This window comes from Callionymus lyra, chromosome 13 (assembly GCF_982586985.1).
Source record: "Callionymus lyra chromosome 13, fCalLyr1.hap1.1, whole genome shotgun sequence".
Taxonomy (NCBI): Eukaryota; Metazoa; Chordata; class Actinopteri; order Syngnathiformes; family Callionymidae; genus Callionymus; species Callionymus lyra.
In genome coordinates this window covers 3,471,837-3,488,574 of record NC_141830.1, presented here as the reverse complement: position 1 = coordinate 3,488,574, position 16,738 = coordinate 3,471,837, and the positions used below count along the sequence as shown (strand labels likewise).

The window sequence follows — 16,738 nt, the reverse complement described above, 5'->3', positions numbered from 1 at the left end:
TACTACACTATCACAACACCTGAGTCAAGTACTGGACAATACTACACATATATACTTGTTACTACACTATCACAACAACAGAGTCAAGTACTGGACAATACTACACATATATACTTGTTACTACACTATCTCAACACCAGAGTCAAGTACTGGACAATACTACACATATATACTTGTTATTACACTATCACAACACCAGAGTCAAGTACTTCACAATACTACACTTATATACTTGTTACTACACTATCACAACACCAGAGTCAAGTCCTGGACAAAACTACACATATATACTTGTTAATATACTATCACAACACCAGAGTCAAGTACTGGACAATACTACACATATATACTTGTTACTACACTATCACAACACCAGAGTCAAGTACTTCACAATACTACACTTATATATTTGTTACTACTGTATCACAACACCAGAGTCAAGTACTGGACAATACTACACATATATCCTTGTTACTACACTATCACAACACCAGAGTCAAGTACTGGACAATACTAAACATATATACTTGTTACTACAGTATCACAACACCAGAGTCAAGTACTGGACAATACTAAACATATATACTTGTTACTACACTATCACAACACCAGAGTCAAGTACTGGACAATACTACATATATATACTTGTTACTACACTATCACAACACCAGAGTCAAGTACTGGACAAAACTACACATATATACCTGTTACTACACTATCACAACACCTGAGTCAAGTACTGGACAAAACTACACATATATACTTGTTACTACACTATCACAACACCAGAGTCAAGTACTGGACAATACTACACATATATACTTGTTACTACACTATCACAACACCAGAGTCAAGTACTGGACAATACTACACATATATACTTGTTACTACACTATCACAACACCAGAGTCAAGTACTGGACAATACTACACATATATTCTTGTTACTACACTATCACAACACCAGAGTCAAGTACTGGACAATACTACACATATATACTTGTTACTACACTACCACAACACCAGAGTCAAGTACTGGACAATACTACACATATATACTTGTTACTACACTATCACAACACCAGAGTCAAGTACTGGACAATACTACACATGTATACTTGTTACTACACTATCACAACACCAGAGTCAAGTACTGGACAATACTAAACATATATACTTGTTTCTACAGTATCACAACACCAGAGTCAAGTACTGGACAATAATAAACATATATACTTGTTACTACACTATCACAAAACCAGAGTCAAGTACTGGACAATACTACACATATATACTTGTTACTACACTATCACAACACCAGAGTCAAGTACTCCACAATACTACACATATATACTTGTTACTACACTATCACAACACCAGAGTCAAGTACTGGACAATACTACACATATATACTTGTTTCTACACTATCACAACACCAGAGTCAAGTACTGGACAATACTACACATATATATACTTGTTACTACACTATCACAACACCAGAGTCAAGTACTTCACAATACTACACTTATATATTTGTTACTACTGTATCACAACACCAGAGTCAAGTACTGGACAATACTACACATATATCCTTGTTACTACACTATCACAACACCAGAGTCAAGTACTGGACAATACTAAACATATATACTTGTTACTACAGTATCACAACACCAGAGTCAAGTACTGGACAATACTAAACATATATACTTGTTACTACACTATCACAACACCAGAGTCAAGTACTGGACAATACTACGCATATATATTTGTTACTACACTGTCACAACACCAGAGTCAAGTACTGGACAATACTCCACATATATACTTGTTACTACACTATCACAACACCAGAGTCAAGTACTGGACAATACTACACATATATACTTGTCACTACACTATCACAACACCAGAGTCAAGTACTGGACAATACTACACATATATACGTGTTACTACACTATCACAACACCAGAGTCAAGTACTGGACAATACTACACACGTATACTTGTTACTACACTATCACAACACCAGAGTCAAGTACTGGACAATACTACACACGTATACTTGTTTCTACACTATCACAACACCAGAGTCAAGTACTGGACAATACTACACATATATACTTGTTACTACACTATCACAACACCAGAGTCAAGTACTGGACAATACTACACATATATACTTGTTACTACACTATCAACACCAGAGTCAAGTACTGGACAATACTACACATATATACTTGTTACTACACTATCACAACACCAGAATCAAGTACTGGACAATACTACACATATATATACTTGTTACTACACTATCACAACACCAGAGTCAAGTACTTCACAATACTACACTTATATATTTGTTACTACTGTATCACAACACCAGAGTCAAGTACTGGACAATACTACACATATATACTTGTTACTACACTATCAACACCAGAGTCAAGTACTGGACAATACTACACATATATACTTGTTACTACACTATCACAACACCAGAATCAAGTACTGGACAATACTACACATATATATACTTGTTACTACACTATCACAACACCAGAGTCAAGTACTTCACAATACTACACTTATATATTTGTTACTACTGTATCACAACACCAGAGTCAAGTACTGGACAATACTACACATATATCCTTGTTACTACACTATCACAACACCAGAGTCAAGTACTGGACAATACTAAACATATATACTTGTTACTACAGTATCACAACACCAGAGTCAAGTACTGGACAATACTAAACATATATACTTGTTACTACACTATCACAACACCAGAGTCAAGTACTGGACAATACTACGCATATATATTTGTTACTACACTGTCACAACACCAGAGTCAAGTACTGGACAATACTCCACATATATACTTGTTACTACACTATCACAACACCAGAGTCAAGTACTGGACAATACTACACATATATACTTGTCACTACACTATCACAACACCAGAGTCAAGTACTGGACAATACTACACATATATACGTGTTACTACACTATCACAACACCAGAGTCAAGTACTGGACAATACTACACACGTATACTTGTTACTACACTATCACAACACCAGAGTCAAGTACTGGACAATACTACACATATATACTTGTTACTACACTATCACAACACCAGAGTCAAGTACTGGACAATACTACTCATATATACTTGTTACTACACTATCACAACACCAGAGTCAAATACTGGACAAAACTACACATATATACTTGTTACTACACTATCACAACACCAGAGTCAAGTACTGGACAATACTACACATATATATTTGTTACTACACTATCACAACACCTGAGTCAAGTACTGGACAATACTACACATATATACTTGTTACTACACTATCACAACACCAGAGTCAAGTACTGGACAATACTACACATATATACTTGTTACTACACTATCACAACACCAGAGTCAAGTACTGGACAATACTACACATATATACTTGTAACTACACTATCACAACACCAGAGTCAAGTACTGGACAATACTACACATATATACTTGTTACTACACTATCACAACACCAGAGTCAAGTACTGGACAATACTACACATATATACTTGTAACTACACTATCACAACACCAGAGTCAAGTACTGGACAAAACTACACATATATACTTGTTAATATACTATCACAACACCAGAGTCAAGTACTGGACAATACTACACATATATACTTGTTACTACACTATCACAACACCAGAGTCAAGTACTGGACAATACTACACATATATACTTGTTACTACACTATCACAACACCAGAGTCAAGTACTGGACAATACTACTCATATATACTTGTTACTACACTATCACAACAACAGAGTCAAGTACTGGACAATACTACAAATATATACTTGTTACTACACTATCATAACACCAGAGTCAAGTACTGGACAATACTACACATATATACTTGTTACTACACTATCACAACACCAGAGTCAAGTACTGGACAATACTACACATATATACTTGTTACTACACTATCATAACACCAGAGTCAAGTACTGGACAATACTACACATATATACTTGTTACTACACTATCACAACACCAGAGTCAAGTACTGGACAATACTACTCATATATACTTGTTACTACACTATCACAACACCAGAGTCAAGTACTGGACAAAACTACACATATATACTTGTTACTACACTATCACAACACCAGAGTCAAGTACTGGACAATACTACACATATATATTTGTTACTACACTATCACAACACCTGAGTCAAGTACTGGACAATACTACACATATATACTTGTTACTACACTATCACAACACCAGAGTCAAGTACTGGACAATACTACACATATATACTTGTTACTACACTATCACAACACCAGAGTCAAGTACTGGACAATACTACACATATATACTTGTAACTACACTATCACAACACCAGAGTCAAGTACTGGACAATACTACACATATATACTTGTTACTACACTATCACAACACCAGAGTCAAGTACTGGACAATACTACACATATATACTTGTAACTACACTATCACAACACCAGAGTCAAGTACTGGACAAAACAACACATATATACTTGTTAATATACTATCACAACACCAGAGTCAAGTACTGGACAATACTACACATATATACTTGTTACTACACTATCACAACACCAGAGTCAAGTACTGGACAATACTACACATATATACTTGTTACTACACTATCACAACACCAGAGTCAAGTACTGGACAATACTACTCATATATACTTGTTACTACACTATCACAACACCAGAGTCAAATACTGGACAAAACTACACATATATACTTGTTACTACACTATCACAACACCAGAGTCAAGTACTGGACAATACTACACATATATATTTGTTACTACACTATCACAACACCTGAGTCAAGTACTGGACAATACTACACATATATACTTGTTACTACACTATCACAACACCAGAGTCAAGTACTGGACAATACTACACATATATACTTGTTACTACACTATCACAACACCAGAGTCAAGTACTGGACAATACTACACATATATACTTGTAACTACACTATCACAACACCAGAGTCAAGTACTGGACAATACTACACATATATACTTGTTACTACACTATCACAACACCAGAGTCAAGTACTGGACAATACTACACATATATACTTGTAACTACACTATCACAACACCAGAGTCAAGTACTGGACAAAACTACACATATATACTTGTTAATATACTATCACAACACCAGAGTCAAGTACTGGACAATACTACACATATATACTTGTTACTACACTATCACAACACCAGAGTCAAGTACTGGACAATACTACACATATATACTTGTTACTACACTATCACAACACCAGAGTCAAGTACTGGACAATACTACTCATATATACTTGTTACTACACTATCACAACACCAGAGTCAAGTACTGGACAATACTACAAATATATACTTGTTACTACACTATCATAACACCAGAGTCAAGTACTGGACAATACTACACATATATACTTGTTACTACACTATCACAACACCAGAGTCAAGTACTGGACAATACTACACATATATACTTGTTACTACACTATCATAACACCAGAGTCAAGTACTGGACAATACTACACATATATACTTGTTACTACACTATCACAACACCAGAGTCAAGTACTGGACAATACTACTCATATATACTTGTTACTACACTATCACAACACCAGAGTCAAGTACTGGACTAAACTACACATATATACTTGTTACTACACTATCACAACACCAGAGTCAAGTACTGGACAATACTACACATATATATTTGTTACTACACTATCACAACACCTGAGTCAAGTACTGGACAATACTACACATATATACTTGTTACTACACTATCACAACACCAGAGTCAAGTACTGGACAATACTACACATATATACTTGTTACTACACTATCACAACACCAGAGTCAAGTACTGGACAATACTACACATATATACTTGTAACTACACTATCACAACACCAGAGTCAAGTACTGGACAATACTACACATATATACTTGTTACTACACTATCACAACACCAGAGTCAAGTACTGGACAATACTACACATATATACTTGTAACTACACTATCACAACACCAGAGTCAAGTACTGGACAAAACAACACATATATACTTGTTAATATACTATCACAACACCAGAGTCAAGTACTGGACAATACTACACATATATACTTGTTACTACACTATCACAACACCAGAGTCAAGTACTGGACAATACTACACATATATACTTGTTACTACACTATCACAACACCAGAGTCAAGTACTGGACAATACTACTCATATATACTTGTTACTACACTATCACAACACCAGAGTCAAGTACTGGACAATACTACAAATATATACTTGTTACTACACTATCATAACACCAGAGTCAAGTACTGGACAATACTACACATATATACTTGTTACTACACTATCACAACACCAGAGTCAAGTACTGGACAATACTACACATATATACTTGTTACTACACTATCATAACACCAGAGTCAAGTACTGGACAATACTACACATATATACTTGTTACTACACTATCACAACACCAGAGTCAAGTACTGGACAATACTACTCATATATACTTGTTACTACACTATCACAACACCAGAGTCAAGTACTGGACAATACTACACATATATATTTGTTACTACACTATCACAACACCTGAGTCAAGTACTGGACAATACTACACATATATACTTGTTACTACACTATCACAACACCAGAGTCAAGTACTGGACAATACTACACATATATACTTGTAACTACACTATCACAACACCAGAGTCAAGTACTGGACAATACTACACATATATACTTGTAACTACACTATCACAACACCAGAGTCAAGTACTGGACAATACTACACATATATACTTGTTACTACACTATCACAACACCAGAGTCAAGTACTGGACAATACTACACATATATACTTGTAACTACACTATCACAACACCAGAGTCAAGTACTGGACAAAACAACACATATATACTTGTTAATATACTATCACAACACCAGAGTCAAGTACTGGACAATACTACACATATATACTTGTTACTACACTATCACAACACCAGAGTCAAGTACTGGACAATACTACACATATATCCTTGTTACTACACTATCACAACACCAGAGTCAAGTACTGGACAATACTACACATATATACTTGTTACTACACTATCACACACTCAACAAAATAACGACAACAGGTAACACACCTGTAGGGCGACAGGATGTTGAGCGGCGGCGGTTGCTCGCAGGCCGTGAAGGTCTCCTGCATGGGGACGGGCAGGGACGTGCGGTCGAACATCTGCTGGTCCTGGATGGTGGAACTTCTGAAGGCTTTTCTCATGGTGATGTCCTGGAGCGACACTGCGGGAGAACAAAGACTCACAGTGGGTCTTCGGTCATCAAAACAAAGATCATCTCCGCCGCGAGTCACACGCGGAACACATTAGCAGCCATCCATCCTCTCCCGGTCGCGGCCCAGACTCTCCGCCTCCGTCCATCTCCAGGAGAGCCACGACCGGTCCAGGAGCTGCTGACCTTCTCTGGACCGGGAACGCTGACATTTTCTCAAAGCGGACGAATGATTGTAAAATCGATGCTCGCTCGGAGGGAGAGAGAGATTCTTACACCGCACTCTTGGACACAAACCCAGCGCCGACTGAATTATACATGAGAGGACGACAAATGGAATCACTTTGCTGTTGCCGTGGGGATAAATACACTTAAAACACTGCTCAGAGTGTGGCGGATGAATCTTGCACAGAAAGACGAGAATATACTGCGAGAGGACAAAACAATGAAGTTTTTACTGGCTGTGTGTGAAGACGCAGAGGTGTGTAACCATGTGTGAGACGCACACACGAGTGTGATGTTGGTGGTAGTTACACTAACCAGTAGTTGCCATGACGAGAAGACGAAGAACCTCAGAAGTACTGTTTACAGTCAGATCCTGATCTTAGTACCACCAGGGACATGAGAGGGCGGTATTTGTAGGTGTATTTATAGTACTTCAAACTGCTCAATAATTACATACTAGAGGTATTACATACCTCTAGTATGTAATATTATAATTATTGAATGTATAAGTAGTAGTACAGATTATAAGTAGTAGTAGTAGTAGAATTGGTAGTATTAGCATGAGTAGTAGTAGTAGTATAATCAGCAGTATAAGTAGTAGAAGCAGTAGTAGAATTAGTAGTACAAGTATAAGTAGTAGAAGCAGTAGTAGAATTAGTAGTATAAGTATAAGTAGTAGTAAAAGTATAAGTAGTAGTAGTAGTCAAATTAGTAGTAAAAGTACAAGTAGTAGTAATTGTAGTAGAATAGTAGTAAAAGTATAAGAAGTTGTAGTAGTAGAATTAGTAGTAGAAGTAAAAGTAGTAGAATTAAAAGTATTTGTAGGTGTATTTATAGTACTTCAAACTGCTCAATAATTATAATATTACATACTAGGGGTGTAAGAAAGTATTGGTTTAATGATGTATCGCAGTATTTACCCCCGATATTGTATCAATACACAAAAGCAAATTATTATTAGTACAAGTATAAGTAGTAGTAGTAGTAGAATTGGTAGTATTAGCATGAGTAGTAGTAGTAGTATAATTAGCAGTATAAGTATAAGTAGTAGAAGCAGTAGTAGAATTAGTAGTACAAGTATAAGTAGTAGAAGCAGTAGTAGAATTAGTAGTACAAGTATAACTAGTAGAAGCAGTAGTAGAATTAGTAGTATAAGTATAAGCAGTAGTAAAAGTATAAGTAGTAGTAATAGTCAAATTAGTAGTAAAAGTATAAGTAGTAGTAATTGTAGTAGAATTAGTAGTAAAAGTATTAGTAGTAGAATTAGTAGTAAAAGTATAAGTAGTATAAGCAGTAGAAAAATTATAAGTATTAGTAGTCGAATTAGCAGAAAAGCATAAGTAGTAGTAGTAGTAGTAGTAGTAGTAGAATAGTAGTAAAAGTATAAGAAGTTGTAGTAGTAGAATTAGTAGTAGAAGTAAAAGTAGTAGAATTAAAAGTATTTGAAGGTGTATTTATAGTACTTGCTGCTCAATAATTATAATATTACATACTAGGGGTGTAAGAAAGTATTGGTTTAATGATGTATCGCAGTATTTACCCCCGATATTGTATCAATACACAAAAGCAAATTATTATTAGTACAAGTATAAGTAGTAGTAGTAGTAGAATTGGTAGTATTAGCATGAGTAGTAGTAAGAGTAAGTAGTATAAGCAGTAGTATAATTAGTAGTACAAGTATAAGTAGTAGAAGCAGTAGTAGAATTAGTAGTACAAGTATAAGTAGTAGTACAAGTATAAGTAGTATAAGTAGTCAAATTAGTAGTAAAAGTATTAGTAGTAGAATTAGTAGTAAAATTATAAGTATAAGTAGTCGAATTAGCAGAAAAGCATAAGTAGTAGTAGTAGTAGTAGTAGTAGAATAGTAGTAAAAGTATAAGAAGTTGTAGTAGTAGAATTAGTAGTAGAAGTAAAAGTAGTAGAAGTAAAAGTATTTGTAGGTGTATTTATAGTACTCCAAACTGCTCAATAATTATAATATTACATACTAGGGGTTGTAAGAAAATATTGGTTTAATGATGTATCGCAGTATTTACCCCCGATATTGTATCAATACACAAAAGCAAATTAATTATTAGTACAAGTATAAGTAGTAGTAGTAGTAGAATTGGTAGTATTAGCATGAGTAGTAGTAGTAAGTAGTATAAGCAGTAGTATAATTAGTAGTATAAGTATAAGTAGTAGAAGCAGTAGTAGAATTAGTAGTACAAGTAGAAGTAGAAGTACAAGTATAAGTAGTAGTAGTAGTCAAATTAGTAGTAAGTATTAGTAGTAGAATTAGTAGTAAAAGTATAAGTAGTATAAGCAGTAGAAAAATTATAAGTATAAGTAGTCGAATTAGCAGTAGTAGTAGTATAATCAGCAGTATAAGTAGTAGAAGCAGTAGTAGAATTAGTAGTACAAGTATAAGTAGTAGTAAAAGTATTAGGGGGTGTAAGAAAATATTGGTTTAATGATGTATCGCAGTATTTACCCCCGATATTGTATCAATACACAAAAGCAAATTAATTATTAGTACAAGTATAAGTAGTAGTAGTAGTAGAGTTGGTAGTATTAGTATGAGTAGTAGTAGTAGTATAATCAGCAGTATAAGTAGTAGAAGCAGTAGTAGAATTAGTAGTACAAGTATAAGTAGTAGTAAAAGTATAAGTAGTAGTAGTAGTCAAATTAGTAGTAAAGGTACAAGTAGTAGGAATTGTAGTAGAATTAGTAGTAAAAGTATTAGTAGTAGAATTAGTAGTAAAAGTATAAGTAGTATGTATAAGCAGTAGAAAAATTATAAGTATAAGTAGTCGAATTAGCAGAAAAGCATAAGTAGTAGTAGTAGTAGTAGTAGTAGAATAGTAGTAAAAGTATAAGAAGTTGTAGTAGTAGAATTAGTAGTAGAAGTAAAAGTAGTAGAAGTAAAAGTATTTGTAGGTGTATTTATAGTACTTTAAACTGCTCAATAATTATAATATTACATACTAGGGGGTGTAAGAAAATATTAGTTTAATGATGTATCGCAGTATTTACCCCCGATATTGTATCAATACACAAAAGCAAATTAATTATTAGTACAAGTATAAGTAGTAGTAGTAGTAGAATTGGTAGTATTAGCATGAGTAGTAGTAGTAGTATAATCAGCAGTATAAGTAGTAGAAGCAGTAGTAGAATTAGTAGTACAAGTATAAGTAGTAGTAAAAGTATAAGTAGTAGTAGTAGTCAAATTAGTAGTAAAAGTACAAGTAGTAGTAATTGTAGTAGAATTAGTAGTTAAAGTATAAGTAGTATAAGCAGTAGAAAAATTATAAGTATAAGTAGTCGAATTAGCAGAAAAGCATAAATAGTAGTAGTAGTAGAATTAGTAGTAGAAGTTAAAGTAGTAGAAGTAAAAGTATTTGTAGGTGAATTTATAGTACTCCAAACTGCTCAATAATTATAATATTACATACTAGGGGTGTAAGAAAGTATTGGTTTAATGATGTATCGCAGTATTTACCCCCGATATTGTATCAATACACAAAAGCAAATTATTATTAGTACAGGTATAAGTAGTAGTAGTAGTAGAATTGGTAGTATTAGCATGAGTAGTAGTAGTAGTATAATTAGCAGTATAAGTATAAGTAGTATAAGCAGTAGTATAATTAGTAGTATAAGTATAAGTAGTAGAAGCAGTAGTAGAATTAGTAGTACAAGTATAAGTAGTAGAAGCAGTAGTAGAATTAGTAGTACAAGTATAAGTAGTAGTAAAAGTATAAGTAGTAGTAGTAGTCAATTAGTAGTAAAAGTACAAGTAGTAGTAATTGTAGTAGAATTAGTAGTACAAGTATTAGTAGTAGAATTAGTAGTAAAAGTATAAGTAGTATAAGCAGTAGAAAAATTATATGTATAAGTAGTCGAATTAGCAGAAAAGCATAAATAGTAGTAGTAGTAGTAGTAGTAGAATAGTAGTAAAAGTATAAGTAGTTGTAGTAGTAGAATTAGTAGTAGAAGTTGAAGTAGTAGATGTAAAATTATTTGTAGGTGTATTTATAGTACTCCAAACTGCTCAATAATTATAATATTACATACTAGGGGGTGTAAGAAAATATTGGTTTAATGATGTATCGCAATATTTCCCCAGATATTGTATCAATACACAATAGCACTGTAAAAAATAAATAATAGTATATTTTTTAATTTTCTTTAATCTTTGAATTTTTAATTCATAGTTATTTTATGGTTTATATTTCAATCGTGTGTGTATAATTTACAATTAACACTCAAATATTTACAGCGTTTATTCATTCGTGTGCTGCAGTTAAACCTCCGGCCACTAGTTGACAACATTCGTCGTTTCCTCCAAAAGAAACTGGTGAACTGGCAGCGATGACTGAGGACGAGAGGATACAGAGGTCTGCAGCAGCTCTTAAAGCTGATGTTTGGTCATGTGACCTGCAGTTTCTCTACATCTGACTGTACCTCATGAGCATCTAATAAAATGTAATACTAGTAATGTTTACTACGGTATAAATAAATAAAAACATACAGTACATACAGAATGAGATACTTAGAAACACTAAAAACTGCCTGGAGAAAGGAAAAAGAAAGAGAGTGAAATGATATATCAGGTGCTGGTAGAAGATGTTGAAGAGTTTTCAGGTGTTTTTTTACAGACAGTACTAGAAGAAAAATAAGTACTTTTTATAGAGGAAGCCATTTTCTCAGTGGTACACCAGGCTATGGTACTAGTACACGAGCAGGTCGTAGTAGTAATAGTTGGTGTTGAGGAATCATCTGTGTTTTTCATAGCAGTTTATACAAAACCAGCAGGAACATGACTCGACACAAAGTACAAGTCGTGAGTTTAACTTCATTTCTACTCGCAGGTACTTTTGTTGCAGAACAAAAAAACACACTCGTCCTCCCTCTGACCTTGAAAGTATCTGAACAGCAAACAGTAAAACCTTGTGTCGCTGTAAACAAGTGTGTGTGTGTGTGTGTGTGTGTGTGTGTGTGTGTGTGTGTGTGTGTGTGTGTGTGTGTGTGTGTGAGAGAGAACCGGAGGACAAGATCAACGATGGAGGACGAGATCAACGATGGAGGACGAGATCAACGATGGAGGACGAGATCAACGATGGAGGACGAGATCAATGACGGAGGACGAGATCAACGATGGAGGACGAGATCAATGACCGAGGACGAGGACGAGATCAACGATGGAGGACGAGATCAATGACCGAGGACGAGATAAATGATGGAGGACGAGATCAACGATGGAGAACGAGATCAACGATGGAGGACGAGATCAATGACCGAGGACGAGATCAATGACCGAGGACGAGATCAATGACCGAGGACGAGGACGAGATCAATGATGGAGGACGAGATCAACGATGGAGGACGAGATCAATGACCGAGGACGAGATCAATGACCGAGGACGAGATCAATGACCGAGGACGAGGACGAGATCAATGATGGAGGACGAGATCAACGATGGAGGACGAGATCAATGACCGAGGACGAGGACGAGATCAATGATGGAGGACGAGATCAACGACGGAGGACGAGATCAACGATGGAGGACGAGATCAACGACGGAGGACGAGATCAACGACGGAGGACGAGATCAACGAAGGAGGACGAGATCAACGATGGAGGACGAGATCAACGATGGAGGACGAGATCAACGACGGAGGACGAGATCAACGATGGAGGACGAGATCAACGACGGAGGACGAGATCAATGACGGAGGACGAGATCAACGATGGAGGACGATGGAGGACGAGATCAACGACGGAGGACGAGATCAACGACGGAGGACGAGATCAACGATGGAGGACGAGATCAACGACGGACGACGAGATCAACGATGGAGGACGAGATCAAAGATGGAGGACGAGATCAACGATGGAGGACGAGATCATTGACGGAGGACGAGATCAACGATGGAGGACGAGATCAACGACGGAGGACGAGATCAACGATGGAGGACGAGATCAACGATGGAGGACGAGATCATTGACGGAGGACGAGATCAACGATGGAGGACGAGATCAACGATGGAGGACGAGATCAACGACGGAGGACGAGATCAACGATGGAGGACGAGATCAACGATGGAGGACGAGATCAACGACGGAGGACGAGATCAACGACGGAGGACGAGATCAACGACGGAGGACGAGATCAACGACGGAGGACGAGATCAACGACGGAGGACGAGATCAACGACGGAGGACGAGATCAACGACGGAGGACGAGATCAACAACGGAGGACGAGATCAACGACGGAGGACGAGATCAACGACGGAGGACGAGATCAACGACGGAGGACGAGATCAACGACGGAGGACGAGATCAACGACGGAGGACGAGATCAACGACGGAGGACGAGATCAACGACGGAGGACGAGATCAACGACGGAGGACGAGATCAACGATGGAGGACGAGATCAACGATGGAGGACGAGATCAACGATGGAGGACGAGATCAACGATGGAGGACGAGATCAACGACGGAGGACGAGATCAACGACGGAGGACGAGATCAACGATGGAGGACGAGATCAACGATGGAGGACGAGATCAACGACGGAGGACGAGATCAACGACGGAGGACGAGATCAACGATGGAGGACGAGATCAACGATGGAGGACGAGATCAACGATGGAGGACGAGATCAACGACGGAGGACGAGATCAACGACGGAGGACGAGATCAACGACGGAGGACGAGATCAACGATGGAGGACGAGATCAACGACGGAGGACGAGATCAACGACGGAGGACGAGATCAACGATGGAGGACGAGATCAACGATGGAGGACGAGATCAACGATGGAGGACGAGATCAACGATGGAGGACGAGATCAACGACGGAGGACGAGATCAACGACGGAGGACGAGATCAACGATGGAGGACGAGATCAACGACGGAGGACGAGATCAACGACGGAGGACGAGATCAACGACGGAGGACGAGATCAACGACGGAGGACGAGATCAACGATGGAGGACGAGATCAACGATGGAGGACGAGATCAACGACGGAGGACGAGATCAACGACGGAGGACGAGATCAACGACGGAGGACGAGATCAACGACGGAGGACGAGATCAACGACGGAGGACGAGATCAACGACGGAGGACGAGATCAACGACGGAGGACGAGATCAACGATGGAGGACGAGATCAATGATGGAGGACGAGATCAATGATGGAGGACGAGATCAACGACGGAGGACGAGATCAACGATGGAGGACGAGATCAACGATGGAGGACGAGATCAATGATGGAGGACGAGATCAACGATGGAGGACGAGATCAACGATGGAGGACGAGATCAACGATCTCATTTTGTCTTATATTTGTCCTCGGTGTAACCCTTGAGTTATCTTAGGGTCAAGGTGACCCAGAGGCCCGAAAACAAATGTGTTTGTGGTATCCCTTGTGTTGTCTTTGGGTCAAGGTGACCGACCTCCCCGGTCACTTGAGACATCACAAGGGATACCACAAACGTGTTTATTTTTCAAGCCTCTTGGTCAACACAGGGGTTCAGGACTGGATTCTCTCTCAAACATGACCTTCAATCCAAAACTCTTCTCCGTATCTGAACCTCGTTGACCGTCTGAAGTCTTCTGTCCACCACTACACACTCACAAGTCACGTGAGCTACAGCACTCAGAGTGTGTGTGTGTGTGTGTGTGTGTGTGGTCGAGTGTGTGATGCGTCTTTTCTTCATCTTCCTCACGAGGCGCACACAAAGCTGTGGAGACCCAAAGAGAGAAGATTCAAAAGAGCTTGTTCCCGTGAGTGAGGAACCAGAGCAGACGTTCAGAACCAGAGGATCCTGCAGTTCTTTCACACCTCAGCAGGTTTGCTGCAGTGGCTCGTCCTCCACATCCATCCTTCAACCTGTTCTTCACTAAAGTGCTACAGTGACGCTCCACAGCTTCACATCAGGACCAGTGTCAGGGATGGAGGACCACGAAGCCTCTGGACCTTCTGTAGATCCGCGGGTGCAGGAAGATAAATCCTCACTATTGAGCTTTTTTAATTATTTCAGCATCAACGTGGAAAACTTGCAATTAGCAAAAATGAGATCATAGGAATTAAAACATTTATCTCCCGAGGTTGTAGCTCACATGAGTCTGATGAAGATCCACAGGACATTATAGGACGTCAAAGGACATCATAGGACGCCACAGGACGTCATAGGACGCCACAGGACGTCATAGGACGCCACAGGACGTCATAGGACGCCACAGGACGTCATAGGGGGTAACAAGATGTCAGAGGACGTAACAGGACGTCATAGGACGCCACAGGACGTCATAGGGGGTAATAAGATGTCAGAGGACGTAACAGGACGTCAGAGGACGAAACAGGACGTCATAGGACGTAACAGGACTGTCATAAGACCTCACAGGATGTCACAGGACGTCACAGGACATCATAGGACGTAACAGGACGTAACAGGACGCCATAGGACATAACAGGACGTCATAAGACGTCACAGGACGTCATAAGACGTCACAGGACGTCATAAGATGGAATAGGACGTAAAAGGACGTCATAGGACATCATAGGAAGTAACAGGATGTCAGAGGACGTAACAGGACGTCATAGGACGTAACAGGACTATCATAAGACGTCACAGGACGATAAGACGTCACAAGACGTCACAGGACGTCACAGGACGTCACAGGACGTAACAGGATGTCAGAAGACGTAAGAGGACGTCATAGGACGTAACAGAACGTCACAGGACGTCACAGGACGTCAGAGGACGTCAGAGGACGTCATAGGACGTCATAAGACGTCACAGAATGTAACAGGACGTCACAGGACGTCACAGGACGTCATAGGACTGACAGGACGCCATAGGACGTCACAGGACGCCATAAGACTTCACAGGACGTCACAGGACGTCAGAGGACGTAACAGGACGTCATAAGACGTCACAGGATGTAACAGGACATCATAGGACATTATAGGGAGCCATAGGACGTAACAGGACGTCATAAGACGTAACAGGACGCCATAGGACGTAACAGGACATCATAGGACGGAACAGGATGTCACAGGACTTCACA

At 38.5% G+C, this 16,738-nt stretch overlaps 1 protein-coding gene across 3 annotated transcripts in view; it reads right to left on the bottom strand.

The window, feature by feature from the left end:
• The window catches only part of wasf1 (WASP family member 1), a 116,671-nt gene that overhangs the window by 34,847 nt on the left and 65,086 nt on the right, over positions 1–16,738 (bottom strand). For all 3 annotated transcript variants that reach the window (XM_087805952.1, XM_087805954.1, XM_087805953.1), the window contains exon 4: positions 7,308–7,461. In XM_087805952.1, the coding sequence (XP_087662078.1) occupies positions 7,308–7,461 (154 nt within the window). The remainder of the gene's footprint in view (positions 1–7,307; positions 7,462–16,738) is intronic.